Below are 26956 nucleotides of genomic sequence, written 5' to 3'. Positions count from 1 at the left end.
AACGGATCCAATTCAAAACCAAAAACTAGTATTTTACAGGGACTGGTTGATGAAAATTCCACTGCACACATTAGTGCATTTATGTTTTTTGTTTTTTTATCTAAACTAATTGCCCACTTTATTAGACACAGCTGTCCATCTGCTCATTAGCACAAATATGTTAATCAGCCAATCACATGGCAGCAACTCAATGCATTCTGTCATGTAGACATGGTCAAGACGATGCCGCAGTTCAAACATGGCTGTTGGTGCCAGACAGGTTGGTCTGATTATTTCAGAAACTGCTGATGTACTGGGATTTTCACCCACAACCATCTCTAGGGTTTACAGAGAATGGTCAGAAAAAGGTCAGAAAAAGGAAAAAATATCCAGTGATCTGCGGAAGGAAATGCCTTGTTGATTCGAGAGGTCAGAGGAAAATGGCCAGACTGGTTCCGGCTGTTAGAAAGGCAACAGTAACTCAAATAACCACCTTCTTTAGGTCCACCAGCTTATTCTCCAGCTCGTATTTGACCATGGACTGCACTATGAAATATGCAGGGCCGCTTTCACTGTCAGAATGTTTTTCCAAAACTGAATCTTGCTGCTGGCATTGGAGATTAAGCTGAAGATGTTCCTCAGGCGGTTCAGAAATCTGTAGAGAAACAGACTGCAATGCAAAACAAATGCAAACATATTAGAAACTATACAACACAGATCAACACACAAGGTCGCTCCTCTGCTTTGAGACACAGTTCTCCCGGGAGTCACGGTTCTCTTGAGTCCGGCAGCTGAATCATGCAGAGCAGCCGGACCGACTGTGGTCCAAAGCCTCCTTCGGAGCGAACACCGTAACAATACACCCTCCCCTGTCCGCAAACACAAAGCTATAGTCCTGCTCAGAGACATGCTTCGTTTGCATGGAGCAGCCAGCCGGTCCTGTTCGGGTGGCCGAACCATGGGGCAGCCGTGGTGCAGCGGTTGGGAGGTCACCACGGCCGCCCCATGATCGTAAGATTGCAGGTTCGATGCACGCCCATGAGACGATGTGTCCTTGGGCAAGACACTGAACCCCACCTTGCCTCTGGTGGAAGGTTGGCGCCAGTGTTCGGCAGCGGAGCCGCCACCAGTGTGTGAATGTGTATGTGAATGTGTGTGTGCATGGGTGAATGGGTCCGTGACTGTAAAGCGCTTTGGGCCTTGAAGAAGGTAGAAAAGCACTATATAAGTATACGCCATTTACCATTTACCATGTCACGTAAAACCAGAGCAGTAGTGACCCACAATCGGAATAAACTGTTTACATGCACTGGGATCGGATCAACAATCGGCATAACCAATCTATCTCGATCCGAAAGAAATTTTGATCCGAATACTTACATGAAGCATCTTTATTCTGATGAGGCGTTTATTCCGATTCCTTTTGTCCATGTAACTGGAGATATTGATGCAAATAGAACTCCTGGCAGCGTTGCCAGATTGTTCAGTTTCCAGCTCAATTTATTCTGACTTTGCGGGCAAAAATGACTTAGGTGGATGGACATAGTTTGGGCGGGTTTGGAATCGGTTCAGGAGCCTCCAGTTCTTGGTTGAAATAAGTTACAAGCAGGGAAGTGCCGTCTGGGGAGAGCCAGTGCTTCACCTGTCTTCTTCACCTGCTGTCATGAGATGTAAACCCTACTGATAATAAAATGTGTGTTCATACTAACCTCTTTCCGTTGATGAAATGTATAAGTTTGATTCTATACATTGTTACCTTCAAAATCCTTGAATTTTGAGTATTTGCTGTTTAATTTTAGCATGAGGCAGCGAGCTCTGCTGCACAAGATTATGCAATCCTGAGTGAAGTCAGGTTGATAGTTCCTTTAGTTTACTCAGCATATGCTCATATGTAAAGGTTTTTTTTTTTTTACAAAAGACATTTATATTCCATGACCTCCCTTTCTATATGATAGGAAATGTATTTTACCACAGATCTGACGTGAAGCTGTGGTGACAAGACAGAATAAGGCAGAAAAACTGTGCCTTTTGTGATATTAATATAAAAACAACAGATCATTTGTTTTATGAATGCATATATAAGTTTTTGGGAGGATTTTTTTCTTTGATGTTGCACAAAATGTCCTTTTAAAACACCATTACAAAACAAAAAAAAAACTTTTTGGAGTCGTCTCAGGTGACACTTGATTTAGTTCTTAATGTTTTATTTAATACTTGGAAATTTAATATTCACAAGAAAAGGTTTTTGAAAATCAAACTCCTCTGGAAAGCTCTCTATCTGGAAACACTGGCAGAGATTAAATGATGATCCAAAGCTATTTTTAAAAAAAATGGAAGCAGAGTGATCTGATAGGATGTTAAAAGAGGAAAAAGAAAAGAGTAACAGTAATGCTTTTTTTCCAAGTAAAAAATAATGTAAAGAGAATACATTTCTTCAATATATAAATGTGATTTTAGTTTTTAAACTCCCATCAAAACATTTGGATTCTTGACATCTAAAAGTGGACCAGTAAGGAAGCTCTTTGACGTTTTACCCTATAGGTAAGGGTTAAAAAAATTAACAGAACCACTGCAGAGGGCCCCATTTTATTGCTCGTCTGGGGCCCCCAAAATGCTAAGTCCACCACTGTGTAAAAGTGGTGTTTATTTATACAATAATACATTTCAATTAATTCTCAAAACAAAGAGATGTGAGTTGACAAAATATATTTAAACAAATTGAGTTTTATCAGGAATGAGATAGATGCATGACACGGACACATGACTTGTTATGCTTTATTACTATTAACCTTCTTTCACCATAACAGTGAAATCCTCTTTATATTAAACAGGGGAGCTTCAAAACATCCACAGATGTTTTCATTTCTTGTCATTGTCCTCAATGTATTTAAGTGTCTGGTTTTATGTTTTCCTTGCTTTGTCACAGTTTTTTTTTTTTCTAAATAGTTGTCTGTCATAATCCTGCAACAGGATCACATGGTAAATCTTTATTAAAAATGTGATTTATTACCCATTCGTATATATTTTAAGACCCTAGAATTTATGAGGACACCAAACAAATGAGTTAGGATAAAACAAGAGAGCAGTAGATGAAAGTTCATTTGTAAGTCCAGCGTTAGTTTTCCCCTCTCACAGTATTTTTCTCTGTCGTATAGAATTCACGATGCTCACACTGTTTGAAGCTGTTGACAAAAGCTGATCTGGCATATTTTTCATGAGAGCAACCCACACCTTTAGATTTCAGCTCAAAAAAACTTGTATTTATTTTTTAACAAACTCTGCACAGTTTGAAAGGGGAATAAAGAAGCTTTCCAGCAGCATATATTTTATTACCCATGAGCATTGTTACAACAAAGAAATCATCTCTGAAACACACATTTCCATTTAATGGATATTATAGTTTTTGTCAAAGTGAAAACCTGTTCAAAAGCCATAAATTAAATGCATTATTGCCCCTACATTCATCTGTATTGAACAGGGGTCTGCAACCTGTAACACTGAAAAGCCCATTCAGGTCAATTTCTTACACACGGCGACCCATAGGAGCTACAAAGTTTTATTTTACCCTATAGGAAAAAAAAACACTGATGTGTATTCATGTTACTGTTAATATTACGATAAATATAAATGAACTATTGTTGTTTTTGGCATAAATAAAACATAAACCTCAAGAGAAATTACCTTTTTTTTTAAAATGTGAAATAGATTATAATTTGACTTCCCTCCAAAATAAAACACATGTTCACATAGTATCATCTCAATGCAGTAAATGTGGTAGTGTAACAGTGTTAATTAAAAGTAGTTATTTTTACAGTTGTTGGTGCATGTAGGCCAGAAATTTAAATATAACTAACCAAACATAAATCTGAGGTAGTTAAGTGACCTCCTATCATAAGGCGCACTTAAAATTCTATTGTTTTTTTTAAAATAGTTATAATAGAAAAACAAATATATACTAGTTAATAGTTCGAAAAGGTGCGCCATAATTCTGGTTGCGGTTTTTGACAACCAAAAAAAAAAATTTTCTTTAACCAAAGAACCCCAATGAAGGGGTCAAAGGGTCACATGTGGCTCAATAGCTGCAGGTTTTAAGACCATTGAGCTAGAGACTGATGGTTGATGTTAAACCTAAAAACCTGAGCCAAATTTGCCAGATTTATTTTAAAGTTGCCATAAAATATCAATAAATTACATGAAACAAACAACTACTGTCTTTTTCAGTGGCAAACGATTCAATGATAGTAGCATCTGAATACAGGAGTAACAAGGAGAAGACCTAAAGCATTTCTTTGAGGGTCAAGCAGATGAAGAGACTGATTATCGTTTCAGGGTGACTCAAATGACAGTGTTTCCTCTTCATGGTTGACGTTTATGGCACAGCTGCAGCAAGAGCTCAATAGAAATTCTGCTGCCAGAACGTCGTGACAAACACAACCATTTATAAAAGTCATCGGTTCACCCAAACCCATCAGAACGCAAACAGCAACATGATTCTTTGCGATAGGATCCAATGTCGTCTGCAGAAGTTTATTAAGCCAAACAAACAACCAGCTCACGTTTTATTGATGTATTGCAAATGTGGAGTGTTGAATGCTTTATGGGCTTTATTCTAGTCATTATTTTCCTCAAATGTTCACTGTTGACATTCCTAACATAGTGTGTAATTATGCTAAGGTGCTCACAGAAAAGCATCCTCCATGTTAGGCTGCAGGAACACTCTTCAAACCTGACATCAACACTTTTGAAGTAAACCGGACTAATCGGCTCACATGGCGGGGCGCTCGTGGTGCAGTGGTGGGACGGTCAACCTCGGATCGTATTATTGCAGGTTTGATTTCTGCCTGGCCCGTCCACGTGCCTAAGTGTCCTTGGGCAAGACACTGATCTCCATCTTGCCTCTGGTGGAAGGTTGGTGCCAGTTTTCAGCAGCAGATCACCGTCAGTGTATGAATGTGTGTGTGAATGGGTGAATGGGATCGTGACTGCCGTGGCCATCGAGAAAGGTAGAAAAGCGCAATACAAGAATACGCCATTTACTATTTTACCATTTACCATGGCAACAAATCGAACACTTTTACCTTTTTTAAACCGAGCTTTCGACTACTGTAAGTCCCCAACCGTTTACGCAATTAAATTGCAATGAAATTCCAGTGGATTCTGAAGCAGAGAAACTGGCTTTGCGTTGTTATGCAAAACTTCTCAGTAGTGTTTACGCAGTTGAAGTAAAAAAACAAGTTCAGTTACAAGTATTTTGCTGCGAAGTTGCATCAGAATCAGCTGATTCACACCGAATGTGTAAATGTTCGAAGAGTTACAGTAAGCATAAGAGGCCGTGTTATTTGGGTACCGCCAACGACATCTCAGGTGTAAAAAGGGTTACACCATAATTACACTGGTCCATTTGCATTGTCTCCTTTGCGTCATGTGGGGAGTCTGTCTCACTACCGTCAGTTACCGTATTTTCCGGACTATAAGTCGCACTTTTTTTCATAGTTTGGCAAGGGGTGCGACTTATACTCCGCAGCGACTTATATTCGAAATAAATTGAAATAAATACATTGTTAACCCTCCTGTTATGTTCATTTGTGAAGAACAGAGATGATGTTTCTGGGTCAATTTGATGTATGAGGTATGTTAAGTGTTAAGAGGATGTTAAGTGACTCAGAGAATCAGCAAACTTTTTTTTACAGTAAGATCTTGAAGGCTAACAACATAATATTCTATTTTCCAATGATTTCATAGATTCAGAAATGCAATAAAAGTGAAAACTGTTTCTACAAATACAGGATGAAAACAGAGTATTAGTTGGCCAATGATGCTTCATGAAAAGAATAAATAAATAAGTTTGAGAAAAAATTACTGTGAAATTATTAGATAAACAGTCTGCTATGATTGTGTCATATAAGGTTGTGAAAGTTAAAATGCGACTTATAGTCCAGTGCGACTTATCTGTGTTTTTTTCTACTTTATAATGCATTTTTGGGCTGGTGCGACTTATACTCCGGTGCGACTTATAGTCCGGAAAATACGGTAGTTTGCATTGTCTCTGGTGCGTCTCCTGTCTGTCCCCTCTCCCCCCTGGCTTCCAGGGGAGGGGTTTGTTCTGCCACCACCATGTAGTGTAGTTCATCCCGCTCTCTTCCCTTGTGGACGTCAATCAGCCTCCATGCCACTTTCATCCACTCTGTCAAAAATGGGCACCGGATATCTGGGGTGTTAACATGCGTTATCATGTGGTCACATGACCCTAAATATAGAAGAAAAAAAACTGCAAGAGCTGTTTTTTGATAAGCAGACCCGTTTTCCTTTTCTCCATTTATTTATTTATTTTTTACTATGAATTCAACACATCGATGGACTGGAAATAGAACTCCTGCGTAAAGCTTGTGTTGCGGAGGAATGGACATCAGATGCAGACATGACGGAAACAACGTCAACATTCCGATTGATTCTAAAAGGTTCTTATATTTTGTGTCAATGCAATGTAGATGGAGCAAAGACGGACCACAGACGGAAAAGTATAAGTTAGACTTTAAAATGGCCAGATATCAGAACAGGGCTGAAAGTTGACTTTAGACTCTTTGATTGTGGGTAAAATATGGTTCCTTCTGGGTAAGATTTAGGGAAACTGCTGGACATTGTTTTACGAATGCTTACAAAGATCTAAAAAAGACAAAAATGTCAATAATTTTGTTGTTGAACATCCCTTGTTACTGCCAGAGCACAGAGAAAACCCAAGCGGATAAGGTCAAGGTGACAGAAAAGTGACGGTAAAACAGAACTTATTAATTTACATAATGGAGCTCCTGTCTGATTAAAAGCAGTGCAATGCAAAAACCTTGGCCGGATGTGATGCATCTCACATTCTACTGTGATGGCTTTTCTGTAGTGAAAAGGTCCATGCAGCATCACATCAACCAGCACGTTGCAGTTGAAGGGATTTAAATCCTCTTTAGAAACTACTCTAAAGCTTTTCTGAACATCACTTCATATAAATGCTAATCTAAGTGGCTGCCATTACATACTAACATCAACAACTGCAATAACTGTCCTTAATAAAGATTTTCGGTTATGTCTGTTGGCCTTTAGGTTGATTTGTTCGACATTTTACCTCTTTATTAGTTTTAGGCAATAAACGAGTCTTAGAAACTGAAGTCTAGACCTGTCAAAAACCGACCCATCATAGAATAATATTACCGATTATGCTAATCCAGGTCAGGCAGTAATCTTTAAATCACCATTAACACAAAACCTGATTAAATCTGCTTGTTTTAACTCTTTTTTAATGCATTCTATTTTTTTAAATAATTACAATTCATTATACTTTTAATAATTACAATTCATTACACTTTTAATAATTACAATTCATCATACTTTTAATAATAAAAGTATAATATTTATATATATTTATGTGTTATTTGAAAAATTAGCTATTTGCAAGATTTTGTATAAAAATCCCAATCCCATGTTCTCCCTCTTGTGTTTGCTGAGTCTGTATTTTTTCTGTGATATCCTGCTGGTGGACCCCTGTGGATGCTGGTTCAGCAACACATGCCTGACACTGGTTATTTAAACACTCATTATAAATCATTTTTACAAACCTTCCTAACTGGACGGAAAGCTCTTAGCACACTTCTTATGTGATGGATTGACATGAAGGCCTAAAAATATCCAAATGTGTTAAATAGAATTTAACCGTTACCCATCGTATTCATCTTTTATCTGAAACAAGAAAAAATACATGTGGTGTACATAAAACATTTTGAACATAAAAAGGTATTCATTAAAAATAAAAAAATGTAAAAGTAATCTCTTTATTCATTCATCTTCTAAACCCGTTTTGCCCCTTTTGGGTCACTAGATGCCTACAGTCATTCCACTGGGGTAAGTCATTTGTAAACAGATGAACACTTGATGAACTGCTATTGACTTCCTTTCAGTTAATCCTATGAAACAGCAAAAGTCACCAGAACACCTAAATAACACACTCTTTTTAAGATACCATCAATCATCAGCCGTTGACACAATCAACATGAATTCTGACGCAGAGAAATGCAGCTTTTCACATTGGCTTTGCATTGATATCCAACATAACGTGAAGTGTTACATAACAGCACAAAGCAACTTTTCTCCACTTCACAATCCACTGGAATTACGTTTTTGCGTTAAGGGCTCAAGAGTTAAAAATAATGTAAATTTTGGTGCTAAAGTGTCCCTGTTAAAGGCTTAAATAAGCTTTAAACCCAAAAGATTTTCTTCAGGTGTAAAAGAAGATAAATAAGAATGTGAACTGAAATCACATCTGTGCATTTAATGCATCAGAATATCACTTTTTCACAAGAAACACCCCTTTCCTTACTTACCTTACTTGGCTATAACCTTTTGCTTGTACTTGTAATAACAATAAGTCAATGTTTTGCACAAGCATGTATGATTATTACTCCCATTTTCAACCAGCGTCAAGTTAATTTTTCTGCTATATTTACATATAAAGTCATGGTTTGACCCAAAACTAAAGAGGCAGTCATCAGTCAGGTTGAACAAATAAAATGTGTTTTAATTTGATGGTCTCAGCTCTTAAAGTGTAAACAGAATCAGAACCACTGCAAAAAACAAAACTATCCCCAAAACTGTTAGCTGTTTATTTTCACAGCAAAAAGTCCCCCCAAAAAAGTAAAAAATAAGGATTTTCTTTGCAAACGACACATCAGTTATTTAAAAAAAAAAGTAAAAAGCTAGGTCAGCAGGAGGAGTAAGCGGGACCATGGTTGTTTAAGCAACATATGAACACGCATGAACCGTACAGCCATTGTGGTTACGAGAGGAACACAGATTTACAGATTCACATTGCATGAAAATCCATAGACTGGCGGAAAAGTATTATAGAAAAACCAAATGTATCACTGTCTAGGTCACATTCTGTGAAATAGTTTGTTCTTTGTTCAGATCAATGCAAAGTTCACACCGGCCTTGACAACATGTGTTCAGGTGGCCACGTTCAATTAAAAGTCTATAATGCACATTTACAGTATGTGCCCAAAACGCACATAATTGTGCATTTTGGGCTTCTGAAAGTGAAACCAGTTGAACTTTGACTAATAAGGAACTCAAATTTGGTGTGTCACACATGGGTAACAACCTTTTCAAAACACGGAAGAGTTGAAAATTGATCAAGGAGGAGAAATTATTGATTATAGTTTGTAAAATTAAATGACACCTTTCAAATATTAGAATTTAGCTGTGAAAGAAAAAGCCAGGAGCAAGATTCATGAGATTTGCACCACTTTAACATTTCACACTAAACTTCTTCCAACTGTAAGTACATGGGCAAGTATCCGGTAGCAACAGTCCAGTGTGAACACCGTAAAAGCTAAAAACACATTGAAGAACCCAGGTTCGCCGTGTTCTTGAATTTCGCATCACATGTCCGCTGTGAACGTAGCATAATCCAGGAGCTGCACACATTCTGAACACGTATGAAACCCGTATTCAGAAGAACGGTGTTTGCACAGTTCAGCGTCTGCCTCGGGGGACCGGTTGGTTTTTAAGGTGTACATGTCGTTGTACACATGTACACATGTGATGACATGTTGCGCAGATAACAAAGGCATACACAGTTTGCACTCAAAGAGGCAGATGTCAATGGATTCAAGAAAGGAAAAAGAAAAAGAGAAATCCATATGCTGGAAATATTTTGACAAACAAAAGTCTGAAGGTATACAGGGATGTGTTGATGTTCCTCTCAGTGGGCTGCTTGAGCGGCAGGAATGTACGACAACAATGGGGGACAAATTTCCAGTGTCTTTCATCTGGACAGGAGTTTGGCACGTCCCATCAATAAACACTCTCCAAAGTCTGATCCCTTATGCATCTAAAACCTCAACCATCGGCCGAAAATCCAACACATGTAGCAGCAAATGTTTCGATTATACTGTGACGACACATCATGACAAAGTCTGTAAGCTTGCACTTGTCCTTTTTTATTGATTCTTCTCTCTTTTTTTCACAGAGGGAACACGAGGAAGCCGGAGAACGTTGAATATTGCCATCCGCCAACCAGATTTCCCTTTTCCAGCTTTAAGTAGACCTTGTCTTCCTTTTCAAGAAACAGGAGAACACCGTTGGTGGCAGCCTCACGGGTGACGTCCTTGTCGCCAGCGAAGGCAGAGATGACTGGTTTCCCGTTCAACATCAAGTTCACCTGAAAAGTTCAAAAAATGCCACCAGTTAGATGTAAAGTAAAGCGTTTTTTGGACATGTTTCTAATGCTACCGAACGAGATTTGTGCATCGATTTCCCTGACTCAAAATGTGTTCGTAAACTTAAATCTTCTAACCCGTGTAGGAGAAACTACTGTCAGCCTACATAGAAGAACTGGATTTATAAATTTTAAAGAGCTCAAGCATTGGTAAATGCTTTATTTAATGCTTAATTTAAAGCATTGGTAATCGCGTCTCCATATCTGGGTTTATGAGGTCATTCAAAGACTCTCCCAGTACGGTGAGCTTCACCATCTACTCATGGAGCTGCGGGTTAAGCGGTACTTCCGTCTCTTTGTGACCCAGTTTGATGACTTCTGGACTCGCAATAGTCCAAGAAGGAAAAAGCTAAGAATAAAATTAGAAGACCTTTTTATTTTGTCTCAGCAACAATGAGAAAAATATCATGAATTTCAAGAGGTAAACAATGAAGACTCTCCTTCATGTTGGTTTTGGACTACTGTTGATCACATCATCCACACATCCTGAGCCAAAGCTGAGTTCCTGATTGGTTGGTTTTCTTTCCTAGAGTTATTAAAAGTCTGAAAACATCCACAATGCAACACAATCAATGCACAAATGGTGCCGCAGGAACTCTGAACACGCCTCTACATTGACGTGACATTAAAATTGGACGCTACTGTGAAGCACGTTTAGTGTAAACAGAACTTAATAGCTTAGCTTGATCAGAGACACCAGTGAAGCAAGCTCACACATTGAACCGAAATTAGCAAAGTAAAAAGTAGAGTAAAAAATACAATTCTAACAGAAATAAGTTTGATGTTGAAGACTATGAGGAGAGATCAGGTTATGGATTCTGTTTTTTTAGCTGGAGGGAAAGAAGAGGGGTAGGTTGGCTGACAGTTGCTGACTCATAAGCTCTAAGCCAGGTAAATATAGTCCATGTCCTCAAAACTGATCCAAAAGAACTCTTTTATTTTGTCAGGAACACTGCACTGATGCTGGCCATCACAAAAACTGACTGCATACTTGGTACTCTGAATACAGATTCCCACAAACCCCATCTGAAAGAGTCATCCCTGAGATTTAAAGACAGTGTAATCAGACTGTAAACATTCCATTTGAGCTGCGCTTGAAATGAGTCATGCAAAGACAAAAGCGAGATGGTCTCTGAGGAGCAGAACACGGGGATCTGACTAATCAAATCGTTGCTACAGGAAGTCACTGAGCATAGCGGTAAAAAAAGTCATTCTAAAGAAATATCTTTGGTGGGGCTTTACATCTTCCTTCTGCGTACAGTTTGATATCCATATTTAACCCCTTCAGATCAAGCTTTGTTTAAATACCATATTTTCGCCACTGTGAGGTACAGATAAAATTCTTTTTCTTTTAAATGACAGTGCGTCTTATAACATGGTACACCTCATATAGTGAATAATTCTGGTTGTTAATGACGTCAAAGTGATCTACAAAGGAACACAACGCTCTGTCAAAATGTTTGGTTGGTGTTTTTGTGAATACGGTTACGCAGCTAATGTGTAGCGGTGTCTCACTGTTTATTTTATTTTTATTTTTTTACATTTTTTTTGTTACTAACAAAGTTGGTAGAATGTGTAGTCACAGTAACATTTGTACAGGTATTGTTTTCATTTATTCGTATTCTAAACCTTTTTTGTCCCTTTTGGGGTCAGGGGGCTGCCGGAGCCTATCGGCTGGGATAAGCCTTGGATAGGCCTAAAGTAATGGACAGGTCGCCAGTCACACACATCACACACAGCACACTTACATTCAAACCCAGGGACGATTTAGAGTGAAGTTTGGACGGTGGTCACAATCTTTGGAGTTTTTACTCTAGAATGTAATTACTTTTGATATCAGCTCATTTTCATTCACATCAGAGAGAAGGATTGAGTGTGGGATCCTAGCGATGGGTGGATTATTGTCTTTGCTGGTTTTGCAGTTTGGAAACTCCTGATGCCAGCTCTGGACCCACGTTTACAAAAACTCATTCATGAGACGCCCTGCTGATATCTGACAACAATAAAAGATCTTCCGTCTGCCTTTTCCAATAAATACAATGTTTTTGTTCTCTGGCAACCAAACTCCGATGCGGGTAATTACAATGTAAAGACTTTTCAGGTAATCAAAAGACTATAAACAAAGCAGAGTTTGTGAAATTCGCATTTTAAGCAGAAAAAGAAATCTAAAGAAGCTAGAAACAAGAAAAATAAACTGAAAGTTAATATACAAGGAGGATGTTGCGCCACTTTTTTAGCTTTAAAAGTCATTGCAATGTGATGACCCTTTCAATACTGAATAGCAGCAGACTTTTTCTATTAAAGTCTGCCTCATTCATTTATTCATGCACACTGCATGAATGTTTGCATTTGAATAATCAAAACTGCTATTATGCTGATTTAGATAGCAAATGGCGTTTTTGATGTGAGACTAATCATAAAGTAATGCAAAGTCTAGTCTATTCTACCAACTTCCAGAGGTCACAGACATTACAAGAACCACAACGATAAAAAGATAGCCTAATGACATCAAATATGGATTAATTTATGGAGGGTGTGCATCCTCACAAATATTATTGTCAGTGTGAAGTGCTGAAATGTACGTGTGAGAGAAAAAACACACAAGGACTTAGCTTAATACTGATCTGGACTCAATACCTGTTAAAGATTCCACATTTTACGGAGTGTTTTAGGCGTTTTGATCACTGGTAAAAGCAAAGTCACTTGACTGATGGAAAGGAAAGTTAAACAACTAATTTTAAGGAATAAAAGAAATGTCTGTCCACCACAATTGTATGTGTAGGTGTTTGTTTATGCAAAATAGTAGTTCATAACATTAACCCTTGTGCTATCTTAGATGACCCCACCCTTACATTGATGTGTTCTCCCTACCATGACAAAGGTGGATAAAGGTGGAAAGATTTCATGTAATCCATGGACACCAGTGAGGTTCACAAATCATTGAAGAAAAAAGGTTCAGAGCACTGTCTAGTGGGTCTAGATGACCCATCTCCCAACATTAAAGTGCCTAGGATCGCACGAGGCTGAAAAACCTATCACCCTTGGGTCGTACTCCTCTGTAATCTTGCTCTGGCTGCTTTGGAAAAGGGTCACCAAATCAAGAAATCTGTAATGTGCAGTCGTGTGACTGCGTTCTTGTCTGTGGAGATTTATTTGGGATTACAGACACAAACATTACAAAACAGTAGAAGCGGTGACTTTAAAAAGTTAGATCTAAATTTGAAGATTCTCACTTTCTGTAATCAATAACCTATTATGAAAAACATGTTTGAAGGCAAACAATTGATTTTTTTTTCCAAGTAATTCTGAAAATAAGAACCAAAATCTGTGTTTTCTTAACTTCAAAATAATCTTATTTTCCATCTTTTCAAAACTATTGATTTCTGTGCATAGCCTTTCGAGAGGTTAGATAGGATCCTGCATAATTGTGAGCTTATCAGCATTCAACAGTCAATTCAAATACAATATCAGGCAATCTGTTTGTTGTAGGTTCTTCACATTTCTTGAGGAATTGATCCTTGATCTAATAATGCTAAACTAAGTCTGTTTTTACACAATTGCTTATTTTTCACTGTGTGGGACACCACCTATGTGAATGTAGCTGTGCCATAGATACATAGCGTTTTCTTTGTCATTGCCACTGGTACAAGGAAATTTAAAAAATGCTCTATTGTGAGTCATTCATACGTTAAAGCAAATATTTACTGTGATTAAATTTGCAACTAAAAAATAAATTAAAAGTGCATAATTCGGTTACTGAAAACAGAAATAAATAACCAATACATTTCTAGCTTAATAAAAATAGAATAAATAGCAATAGACATACCTAAAACAAAAACATTACATGATTACAGTTCAGCAAATCTTAAAACATCCACTAATAGACACGTTAGACATGTTAGTAGACATGTTTTTTAGCCATGTTTGCAAAATTTATTGCAGTGGGGTAAAAACTGTTCTGTAACTACATAGGAACAGGATTTTGGCTATGAAATTTGGCAATCTAGTGAGCATCGACAAGCATTTTTCACTGAGACTTCTGGGAAATCACATGATTCAGGAATTGCAATTGTGGACAGCACCACAAAAGGGTGAACACACTTTAGAGTGCAGCAGGTAGTGAGTAGTGAAGGAATTCAGACACATCAAAAACAGACCTGTGAGCTACTGCTCACACTGCTCTCTGAACTCGAATGGAAAAACAAAACAAAACATGGTACTGATGATGATAAGTTGAGAAAAAACATTACTGTGAGGAAAAAATTAGCCGCTTTTCTTGAAAAAGATTTGGAATTTTTCAATTTTTGTTGGTAAAATCAGCTGGTGTCACGCACTGGCATTTGTAATCGGCAGGCAGCAGTTGTATGTTTACTTTCTGCGCTGCGGCTGCCGAGGTTTTAAGAAAAAATTCAAACTAATTGGCGACCGGACAATATTTTTGACTTCGGTCAGTGGTCGCCAGGACACATTTGGAGGTCGCGTGGTGGCAGTCCAGCAGGTGGCAGGATTGCAGCAGTGTGATAACTGACATATGGGGGGTCTCCAAGGTCTCCAAAATTTTCCGATTTTAAACTGCCAGCCTCCTCCAGCCCTCACCGCCGTACTGTTGTCAAACCTGCCACTTTCAACAATGTTAGAAATCCAACGGTAGCAACGCATTTAGGATGCTTAGCTGGGTTGGGATCTCGGCGTTGACCGGACGACAATTGGGCAATCCCATCCCTCCGTGGGTCCACAGTGGTCACACAGTATTTTACCTTGTAGCTCCCTGACGTTCGTTGCATTGCATTAAAACAACACACCAGAAAACTAGCAATGTATAAATTAGCCCTGCACGATAAATCACAACTTTATCGTTATCAATCTGTGCACTACGCATATCGCAAAAGACAGCGAAAAATTCCAATAAATGGTTACGATAAATGTGCTAAAAAAATCTAATGGCAGCTATTTACCGATTTAAATAATTCCATTTCTGCATCTGACCATATGAGCCCTTTTTTGTTGGATAATCGCCTCCAATAGACGAGGGTCATTTAGGGTCTAATCTAAGTTATGTCAACTCTTCTTTGAATTAAACTGTCACAGTGATATGACGTATTTAGTTGTTTTGCTATTTGTTCATGTATCAAAAGTTAATGGCCGTAATATTGATAACTAATATCGCAGATTGCGAGGTTTCTTCATACTGTGCAGCCCTAGTATAATATCAAAAAATCCTCACTTATGCACACTTAAAAGGCAACATATTGCTACTGAAAAAATGGAAATAGTCCATGAACACATCATTTTAGCCTAACTCACAAAGGGGACTTTTTTTCTCTTCTCCTCAAATATATTATACATGGTTAAGGAAGCAATAGGCTAGTCCATTTGAAAGTTTTTGCTTGTTTAAGTTGTTAACATTGATTCGGGAAGAAACAGTACTCTTATATTGCTTCTGGGACATTGGGGGTTAGATCCTCCAGAATATATTAGAAAACAACTAATGCATTTTTCAAGCATTTTGTCTGTATCCACACTAGTAATTACAGCGCTGTCCCTAAGAGAGACACCGCATCCAAAGCAGAGTTTACAAAGGCTCAGCACCTTAACAGACACCAACAGGCCATGCGTCTATGCAAAATAAATAAAAAATATATTACCTGTATCGTTTGGCTCTGGTACACTTTAATCACATGAAAGTTGAAACTGTAGACTCCTTTTCGTGGGGACAAAAATACGGATTCAAAGGTAAAGTAGTTTCCTATATTAACCAGCACCTGTAAGAGAAAGTAAAACAAAATAAAGTTATCATCAGTGTAACAAAAGTGTTAATTGAATTCAGCATTTACAAAAGAAGCTTTAATTTCACAGTAAAATGAGGATTAAACATTAAATGATGCACACGATTCACTACTGTAGAGGGATTATACACAAACTGCGTGTAACACGCTTCACAAAATAATTAAAGCTGCAGCAAACCATTGATTTGGCTGTTAACTCCTCTATAGACTACGTTTTCGTTTGTTGAGTTCTCGTGAATATTTAGTAACTTTTATTTTAGTAAGGTTTTTTTTGTGCTAAACACAAACAAGTGTTTCTGTGTTTCTCTGAAGAGCATCAATTTTGGTTCTGGTGCAGAAAGCACTTCTACTTAACTTTTAATTAATCAGTGTTGTGTTCCCGAGTATGTTAATAAATAAATTACACACTGGCACTACATACAACACAGATTCTTATGCATTTCCTTCACACCGTGTGTGAGACATTTGGGCACGGTCAGTAAGGAGACAGTCCTGGTACCTTACCAACGACTAGACTGCAGACACCATACGACAGTATCCCCCATACTTCACAAGTGCGTGTGGCATACATTATCTTTACAAAAACACACGCACAACAATCTTACATTCCATTTTCATGACATTCCTTGAGGTGTCGAAAGTCAAGGAAAGTGCAAGACACACATCTGTTCCCTTTAAGACAGTGGTCCCCAACATTTTTAACGCCGCGGACCGGTATGACGTCATACAAACTTTTCACGGACCGGTCTTTAAGATGTGGCGGACGATTATTTTAACAACCCTACAATGAAAGAGAAACAGAGTCATGACGAGACGAACTCTGAGCTTTTATTTTGAAAGGCAAGTCATTGTGCATCGCACAGGTGTCATCATCCTCTCCCCTTCCCACAGTTATGGTGCAAAAAAGAGAAGTACAGTCTATTAAATGTAGCTTTCTTTTCTCTGGAAGTCGAAGGCTCCTCTTCTGTCTCCTGGCTGGACGTTTTCCCCTTGGCAAAGAAACTTTCCAAAGACGTTTGTTTTTAACCATTTTGCTGGTTCCTGGGTTTTATTTTAACGGTAACCTATCACGTGAACGAGAAGAGCGCCTTGGCTGGCGTCAAGAGTGACATAGACGGATGTAACAGAGAATCAGGAAATTTTTCAAAAGAAAACATCTTTCAGATTCTGAAATAAATAAAACGGAAGTAATGTAAGTTATTCATTCTTTCTGTTCTGCCCGGTACCAAATGACCCACGGAACGGTACCGGAATGACTCACGGAACGGTACCGGTCCGTGAGTCATTAAAGAGATTCGATGTCTAAACATGACCTGGAAAAACTAGGTTATGGATTCATCTTGACTATTGTAACAGTGTTTTTTCAAGACCACCAGAAAAATCAATGAGGAAACTCTAGTTTATTCAGAACTCTGCTGACCAGTTTCTGACTAGTACCAAATAAATGGACACCATTATGTCGCTGCTTTATAAAGCTTTGAATGGTTTAAGCGCCAAAACAGGTTATTGAACTTTTGACCCATTAGACCTCTCCAGTTGTCTAAATTTGGTCTTTTGTCAGTTTCTAGTCAAACCCAAACATGGAGAAGCAGCATTCAGTTTCTATGCTCCACATATCTGGTACAGACTTTGAGAAAGCTGTATGTTAGCTTCAACACTCAGTTAATAGAAGACCCACCTGTTCTCCATTGCTTTTTGAAATTTTAGAATTACCCTGATTTTTTAAAGTTAATTTTAATGTATTATATCTTAAATTTTTAAACTACTTTAATGTTTCTTTGAAATGCTTCTCTTAACCTTGCTGAAATGCTTTTACTGTTTTATGTACAACACTATACATTGTCTTAATACATGAAATGTGCTTTAGAAATACATTTGCCTTGCCCTGCTCACTTGGGGGCAATTTTGCATGAAAAAAAAAAAAAAAACACCAGCTAGTCCTGCTAATCTACTGATGGTTATGTGTTGAGAAGTGCCTGTACCCACTCACTGCCACATGTTTACTCTGTGTCAGGATTCTGCCCCAGTTGGCCTTTCCCAGCAGTCACCCCACCCTAACAGACCTGTTCACCTGCCTGTTTGTAGCTCTGCTCACTGCTAGTTCTCAGTCAGAGAGTTGTTTTTCTGCTGATCTAATCCTGATCTGCTTTCCTGATCCTATTTTGACCCTGATCTGCCCTGGAATCACCCCTGTTTATACTTCCCCCAATGTCCAATGAGGAAACCCTTTTCTGGCCATCAGCCTCCCTTCTCTGTGACCGTGTGACTCATATTTGGACAAACCCTCCCTGAAAGATGTTGCTGCCACACAGTTGCCCAACTGTGTCCTCTCTGATGAAAATCATCGGCTCAGTGCTGCCCCCCTTGTGTGTGACGGTTCTGGTCCCCTCCCTGCCTCTCTATAGTCATCTGCCTGTGTGCTATTCAGACAAGACCAAATAGACCTCTTGTTCTTCCCGAAGCTTTAAACTGTTTTACATTTTGGGATTTTGTTTATACAAAACCTTTGTCACACATTTTAGAATTTTTTTTTTACAATGACTGTGTCTTCAGCATTCATCCAGGTACACCCTGGATGGTTTTTCAGTCCACTGGAGGGCCACGTAAAGGCATACAAGGTCGCACACTCACATCAGGGACAATTCAGAATCACCAATTAACCTATGAAACACGTTTTTAGACTGCGGGAGGAAACTGCAGAAAAAATCCACACATGAGGAGGACATGTAAACTCCACACGGAAAGGACCCGGCCGGGATTCAAACCAGGGCCGTCTTGCAGTTAGGTGAGAGTGCTAACCACTACACCCCTGTGCAAATTTGTCACGAGTTGTGAGTTTCCTGTCCCTTCCGCTGCTCTGCTAGTTTTCTTCTCAGCTCCACACAGGGGCTTGAAAATTAGGGCGGACATTCCAACGGACCTGCAGACCATAAACGTACTCACTCTGGCGATAGCTGAGACAGTCATTAAAGGCACAACCTGAAAACCCATCAGCTAAAACTAAGCAGTAATACGTTCATATCTGATTTCTGACCCTGTCTGGAACTTTGCTTCTTGATCACAGGCTCTGCCATCTATTCCGTCTCCTGCTCTTTCCAGTCCAGTCTTTGAACAAATTAGATTGTATCTGAATTCTCAGCAGTTATTCCTCTTTGACCATGACTAGATTAATATTTCATTGCAATGAGTGATTGGTAAACAACTTTGGACCCAAATAGAAAGTTGGTGTTTCTTTTCTGAAGTCCCACTTCGATAATCATTTGATCTATGTTAAGGGTCCCCAGAGGTCTTTTAATAATGATTTAACTGTTTTTAGCCAAATTAACATAAAAAATTGTTGTTTTCTATATATAGTTTCTGCAAAGCGACAGGAGTTCATTAGAAATTCACCCCTGAATTGTGTGTGTGTGTGTGTGGGGGGGGGGGGGGGGGGGGGGGGGGGTGCACTAACATAACCGGTGCAACAAAAATGCTGAGCCCGAGCAATATCAAAGCTATCCAGCCAAACCGTTTTGGGCCAGATACCAGACGACGAAAACAAAGCCTACATGGATCTAGTTGTCTGCAAGTGAATGCGTCTGAATGGAGCGGAGCAGGGCGCTTGTGACCCGCCTATTTAGGGCCCGAGCACGGAGTGCAAGGACCCTATTGTAATTCGAATGTTTATTATTATTATTATTATTATTATTATTATTATTATTCTACCGGAAGAGTCGCCTTTTTGAGGCCTTTAACATACCCCAAAACTCACCAAATTTGGCACACACATCAGGAGTCGCGAAAAATTTCGTATTTTATAGGAGATTGGCATGGGCGCAGAAAAACGGCTTGATAGCGCCACCTACAGTGACTTTTGTCCCGACGCCCCGCATACGCTTTAACGTACAAGCTTGATTTTTACAGGGCATGTTCTTCAGATGGAGGCCTACAAAAAAGTCTGAAAGGACCCACCTGTCACTCGCACAGGAAGTCTGATATATTGAGGTCAATATGTCATTTTTGCTTCATTTTGGACATTTGCAGGCCTCACTCTAGAGCGAACTCCTCCTAGAGATTTGTGAATAATGACTCCAAACTTTGGTTTTGTAAACTAAACACATGTCCGATGTTAAATTGCGAAGCTTTTAAGTTTTTACGGTTGTTTGTGACCGTGGCGGCGCGTCGAAAATGGAGGTCATTTTGAAAACACGCCATGAAAAGAAAAATGGCCATTACTCAGCCATGCAAAATCCAATATGATCCAAAGTTGATATGCATGATTGTAGTCTGACTTTGAACACATCTGCAGTGGAAGAATCTGGAATAGGTGTAGCGCCACCTGCTGGTAAAAGGAAATGACATGTTTTACTTGGAGCATCACTGCTCCGAGTAGGATGAGCCGACACACCTCAAAATGATGTCCACCTGTTGAAAAGCCATTGAAGTTTACTCTGATAAAAAGCCATAACTTTCAATGCGGGGGTGTGGTCGTGACAGAGCGGCGAAGTTGGGCGTCTCGCCATGCACACAAAAGTTGCTCTCACGTGCACATTCCTTGTCCAATCTCACTGAAATTCAATAGAGGTGATGAGGCTTCCATTCTGAACCAATGGATATGACAATCTTGGACGAGCTCCATAGCGCCACCTAGATATTGACAAATACATTTTATGTCACATTCTGACCTATCTTTTCTCTGTGCTTTGTCCGACATTCATAAAATTACAACAGGAGATACTCATAAGGGTCTTCTCTCATCGTCTAAAGTTTCATGGGTGTAAACCTGACGGTGCCTGCGCAAGCCACCACCAAACAGGAAGTGGTTGATTGCGTTGCAGTCAGATAATTAAAAATTCATAAAAAATCAGCCGTTTGTATCACGAGGCTGAGATTTCAGAATGAGAGGCCTCTTACATATCTCCAACTTAGATACACAGCACTTGCATGGGTGAACAAAAAACGGCTCAATAGCGCCACCTACCATGTTTGTTTTTGAGAGCCCCGCCATGTTCTTTAACATACAAGCTTGATATTTACAGGACATGTTCATCAGATGGAAACCTACAAAAAAGTCTCTTGGGACCAAGCTGTCAGTCGCACAGGAAGTCTGCTATATTGATGTCAATATGTCAGTTTTGCTCTATTTTGGTCCTTTGCAGGCCTCGTTCTAGAACGAACTCCTCCTAGAGATTTTTGAACAATGACTCCAAACTTTGGTTTTGTAAACTAAACACATGTCCAATCTTAAATTGCGAAGCTTTTAAGTTTTTACGGTTGTTTGTGACCGTGGCGGCGCGTCAAAATTTGAAGTCGTTTCGAAATCACGCCATGAAAAGAAAAATGGCCATTACTCAGCCATAAATAATCTAATCTGATCCAAATTTGTTGTGCATGATTGTAGTCTGACTTTGAACACATCTGCAGTGGAAAAATCCGAAACAGGTGTAGCGCCACCTGTTGGCAACAGGAAATGACATGTTTTACTTGGAGCATCACTGCTCCAAGTAGGATGAGCAAACACACCTCAAAATGACGTCCACCTGTTGAAAAACCATTGAAGTTTACTCTGATGAAAAACAAATCTTTCAACGCGGGGGTGTGGTCGTGACAGAGCGGCGAAGTTGGGTATCTCGCCATGCACAAATGTTGCTCTCACGTTCACATTCCTTGTCCAATCTCACTGAAATTAAATAGATTTGATGAAACTTCCATTCTGAACCCATGGATATGACAATTTTGGACGAGCTATATATGTTCATAAATGATCATGAAGCATGATCATATAATCAAGCTTCATAGGAAATCAGCCGTTTGTCTCAGGAAGCTGAGATTTCAGAATTAGATGCGTCTTACAAAGCTCCACGTTTGAAAAGCAGCACTATACGTACGAGAAACATTTAACCACCTTAATCACCCTATTGTGCTGAAAGCAAATTTTTGGACATTTTGACTCAAGCAAATATTTTTATCATAACATCTGTTTAGTTTATCAGCACCAAAATAAAAAATATTTACATTTATAAAATGAACTGGTCAACTCTAGGATTTTATTTATTCAATCTTACATCCTCAAGCTTTTCATCAGTCTCCCCTGCTGCAGGAGTGGAGTTAGCCCCCCCCCGGCTGTGTGCTCACATGTAAATTAGCCAGGAGTGGCAGACAGAAAGTAGAACAGTTAGAAAGCCTAGTTCAACACTAAAATACAGCAATTTCCTTTGTTTTGTTTGTCTTTTATACATCCTTAGCACTAATCATTGCTTTTTTATTCATCCAAAATACAATTAACTTTATATTTTATCTTTTTTTTTTTTTTACAAACAAAATATATGAATGTGCTCCAAAACAAAACCCAGTCTCTGTACACTCCTACAGATGTAACATCAGACAGTAAATGTCTCTTTTATGCTTTTTTAATCAATGCTGCAACTTCTTTTCATTTCCTTTCAATACATCCAAAGAAATTAAACTACAACGACAACAAACACAACATATAGCAAATGTCTCTAAGAAGATTGTGTATATACATTATGTACCACCTTTAAACACCAAATAAATAACAAATCTTTCTAATACAATCACAAAAAATGGAACACAAAATCAAAAACCCAAATTAGAAATTGCAATTTTAAAAAGATACATTTTTCAGCAGCTTTTCAAAATCAATCACATATTTTACTCTTCTGTGGATGAAACAAAGAAGTCCAGAGCAATGTAGCCACTTCTCCAAAGTCTCTGTCACCTTCAGTTTTACACAAAGTCTGTGAAAATCCACCATACATTGGTCACATGTATTCAGAGACCTGCTAAAAGTCCACAATTGTAAAAGCTCTTATATAGACAACTGTTTGTTTGCTTGGAGCTCTAAATATAAAAAAATGCTTTTCTATCACCTAGACACAGATGGAGAACCATATCAACTGGATTAGTAACAGGGAAACATGTTTAGGTTTAAACTTACATCAATAGACAACATGAAGCTGTTCATCACATTTTTGACCTAAACATGTAAACACATCCTTGGCTCTGCGGTTAGGAAATGGTACTTGGGAATCTCTTCATACCAGGAGCCAGCCTGAACATTGGAACATCACCACAGTGCCCATCCAGACTGGGACAGCAACGGGGTCCACTTCACAGCCGTGAGGCTGCTGTGTTTAACTCCAGCTGTCCCAGCAAGGGAGACAACTGCAGCAACATCCACTGACCAAGCTGACAAGCCCTGGCAGAAAAGATCCCCACAAGAAAAACACTGGCTCAGGCAGGCTGGTCAATAAAAAAATATAGTTTTACCAATGTCTTGCAGCTCGCAGATCAAGTGGTTTAGTTTTCCAGTAATGTCAGTCAAGAATACAAGTTCAGATTCACCATATTCAGCAGATATCTCCACCAATAGCACCTTAAAAATCCTGTTCTGTTTTGCTTTGCAGCTGAGGTTTTTTATGATTTTCACAATAGGAGTCATTATATGTCCAGAGCCAATCACTTCTGCACATAAGGCCTACTGGTGAAAGAAGCAGCAGTAATGCAGACATTTTGGAAAGTATTGGTCAGCTTTACAGTGAGTGATGAAACCTGTTTGTCTGTCAATCATAGCAGGAGCCCCGTCTGCAGGTATGGCTACCAGCTTTTCTAATGGTACCTTTTTCTGCACAAAAACTCCTTCACCGTGTTATACATTTCAACTCCTCTTGTAGTTGTCTGTTAGGGCAGATGTGTCAGGAGTTCTTCTCTTGTGGAAACCAAAAGCTATGCTGTACTGTTGCCGTCCACAGACTCATCACACTGGACGTTAAACCACATGCACTTTGTAAGATCCCGGTCCAGCTAATTGGCCAAGTTATCAGACATAGCTGACACTCATCTAGACATTGTAGTGAAAATTGAATGAGTTCTATTGTTCTCATCCTTAGGGACAGTGATAGCAATTATCATCATTGCTTGTTTCTTAATCTGATAAAAACCTTCTTCTACTTGATGAGAAAATGAGCAGGTCTAAACGAGGCTTAGATTTAAGAATTTTTTTCATGCTATATGCAAAAGTCTTTGTCCTTTAAGGCAACAGATTATAGTCCCCCCCCCCCCCCCCCCACAGGCTGCTGTCATATTAACATTAGCTTGGAACTCCAGAATGGACAAGAAAAAACGACGAGAATGGCTCGAGCAGGGCGTTGCTCACGGGGCGGTCGCTCGTGCCAGGCGGTGGCACGTGCTCGGGCCCGCTAAATGCTACTTGTAGCTTTAATTTCTTCTATTTTTTTGTCTGCTCCTGATTCACAATAATTTGAATAAAGAAACTCTCAGAAATGCAATTTTAATCTTAATTTTCTTTATTTATGTCCTCCATCATGAGAAAAATGTTACGACATGCTAAAAAACACAATTTTCTTACCAGTGGATCTTTAATGCAAAAGCTTTGAATGGAGAGCTTTTAATTTTAGACCTGAGATGAATGTCATGGAGAATAAAGATAAATAAAAATAACATTGTGCACATGCCTATCTGATTTAAGTCTGAGTCTATGTTTCCACCTCGAGAAGCATTTTCAACCTAACACTTGCTGCTTCCCATTGAGAATCAGCTGATTTCAGCCCCTCCCACGAGTCACAGCACTAAGGTAGGACACAGCACTCGCATCAAAGTCCCCCCTCCCCAATTTCAGCGGCAGATGTTCAGTCTTCCAAGTTTAGACTGTGAATTAATTACACGTAAATAAACTGTTAACAACTTCACAATGAGGAGAGTAGCTGTTAAAAAAAAGCATCTGTTACCCTTTTGTTTCTCTTACAACATTGTTTCACACTCTTACAGCAGACTTTGCAATTATATGCACATTAGCCATATGCAAATTAGTCAATGGCTTCTGAGTGACATCTAGCTTCAGAGAGCCTTTGACCGCTTTCTTTACTGAGAAGATGCCACGAGTGTGTGTTGTATCAAAATGCAACCACTACAGAATATCTAAAAAAATATATGATTTTTGAGGAAAAGGTGTTTTTTTCTTTTTTTTAAAACAGTATTGACGCATAAATCGTTGCCTTAAAGTTAAACTCTGATCATCTTTTGATCGATTGTAAAAGCCTTCTCGGTGGACTTTTAATTATGATTATGCTGTTTTTAGCCAAAAGCAGGGAGCTTGTGACCAACCAACTGTGGCCTATAACAGGCTACTTCCAGTTGCAATTATTTTTGTCTGCTCCTCATTCACATTGATTTGAATAAAGAAATACTCTAAAATTTAGTTTTAAGCTGATTTTTTTATATCTCCTCCATCGTCAGAAAAATCCCACAAGAACATGATAAAAATACCAAAAGCCCCATAAAAAAGTTTGATCCTAACTTTAGATTTCAATAAACCAAAGCCATTTAATGTTGTTTGTAGTTAGTTTAATTGTTATTTTAACAGTATTTATTCAGCTCTAACTGATCCACAGCATGATTTTCACAGTAGTAGAACAACCTAATCGTGGATTTAGAGTTGGTTTGCCAAAACTTGAGCGCCTCAGGAGCTTTGAGAGACACTCCAGTCAGATCTCTGACTTCCATCGTACAAATTCAAAGATCAGATCGTTGCAAACATCTGACTGCGCCCACCGACGCGTGACTAATCAGGTTCTCTCCTGGTTTGTTTGGGTGTATAGGTGAGCGCGTGCGTGCGGGCGAATGCACAAGGCGTTCCACGAATAGCTTGAGGCTGGATGGTAATGAGCACCTGTGGGGCTGTGTGCGTGGACGCCCGCCCTTAGATGCGGTGCCATCACCTGCATGCGCGAGAAAAGCGTGCGCATGAGCAGCATCCAAAGCTGGGCTCCAGGGCGCAGCTGCACATTAAAACCTGCAGTGACTTTATGATGTTCAGCATCACCCACGATAAAAGATGACCTAAAGAACCCTCAAAAACTGGTCTAAAAGTAACAAATGTTATGTCAAATTTAATATCCAAGCAGATTTATTTCACATGAATGATTAAAAACAGATCCTAACCTGGTCGAAGTAGATTATTCTCGTTTTATTGCTCATCTCTGACGGCTCGTGATTGTTGCTCCGGACTGCGGAGAAAGCCACCTTGGAGTTGGCGGCGCGCACCGAGATGCCAAGCGGCGACGACGAGGACCTCCAGTCCATGGCCGGGTTGGAGTCGCACACTACGAGGCATTTCCCCTCCAGAACGATTGGTTCCGTGTCATTCTGGGCCCTCACGAACTCAGAGATCACAGTCCAGCTGAGGATGAGGAGGACGAAGCCCACCATGGCGCTCTCCTTTTAGGTTCCACTTCCAGCCACGAACAGAGAGAAAAGCGTCTGCTCCTGCGCCGCTCAAGTTTCCGAGTCCCCCCCGCTGGTCTCCCGCGCCGCAGACGCGTCTAACGCTGGCAGGGTCTCTTATTGGATCCAAAGACGAGCCATGTCCGACAGAAGCAACAGAAAAAAAGGGGGAATCCAGTTAAAAATTGTGTTTTTTCCGGGAAAAAACAATCACGGGTGATTTTCTGCCATTTTTTTTTAGTTTAGATTTCTCTAAACTGATAAAAGTGGAGATGTCTAGTCTCTGATGCTGCGAGGAGCACCGATGCAGAATCTGGGCGCTCCAAAAACGCGTCTGGTAACAGCAGCCCACAGTGATGCGCTGCGTTTGCGCGCTCAGACATCCAATTTACGCACGCACGTATCACAGAAATGTAATTAAGGAGCTCTGCGGTTGTTGTCTGCTCAAAGTTTTGACTACTTCTATTTAATTTGTGTAAGATTAAAGTTTTATTAGCTCACCACGTTTTTGAATTTTCCAGATGACGGATAGTTTTACTGCTAATTTTGGAAATCCAGCATTAATAAATCGTTTGGGAAAAGCTATTTTTTCCTCCCCTAAACTCTTTTATGCTTTCTCCAAGTTATGGGAGATTTAGTATTAACATATACTATGACCCAATTTGTCTTTCAACGTGCAGTTTAACCCCCC

General features: G+C 39.3%; 1 protein-coding gene across 1 annotated transcript; it reads right to left on the bottom strand.

Annotated features, from left to right (window-relative positions):
• Positions 1–7779: 7779 nt before the first annotated feature.
• cbln4 (cerebellin 4 precursor) lies at positions 7780–26656 on the bottom strand. The gene is made up of 3 exons (XM_004086290.4): positions 25984–26656; positions 15883–15999; positions 7780–10180 (listed from the first exon to the last, which is right to left on the bottom strand). Exons 1-3 carry the CDS (start codon positions 26248–26250, stop codon positions 9983–9985), a joined length of 582 nt encoding a protein of 193 aa, XP_004086338.1. The 5' UTR covers positions 26251–26656; the 3' UTR covers positions 7780–9982.
• Positions 26657–26956: the final 300 nt, after the last annotated feature.

The sequence above is a fragment of the Oryzias latipes genome, chromosome 7, assembly GCF_002234675.1.
Source record: "Oryzias latipes chromosome 7, ASM223467v1".
Taxonomy (NCBI): domain Eukaryota; kingdom Metazoa; phylum Chordata; class Actinopteri; order Beloniformes; family Adrianichthyidae; genus Oryzias; species Oryzias latipes.
Note: the sequence above shows the minus strand (reverse complement) of the source record. Positions and strands in the feature narration are given on the sequence as shown.

Coding starts and splice junctions, on each gene's coding strand:
- cbln4 (XM_004086290.4), bottom strand. CDS start 26,250: ATGGTGGGCTTCGTCCTCCTCATCCTCAGCTGGACTGTGATCTCTGAG. Junction 16,000..25,983: donor GAATAATCTACTTCGACCAG/GTTAGGATCTGT, acceptor TTTCTCTTACAG/GTGCTGGTTAATATAGGAAA. Junction 10,181..15,882: donor ACCAGAGCCAAACGATACAG/GTAATATATTTT, acceptor TGAACTTTTCAG/GTGAACTTGATGTTGAACGG.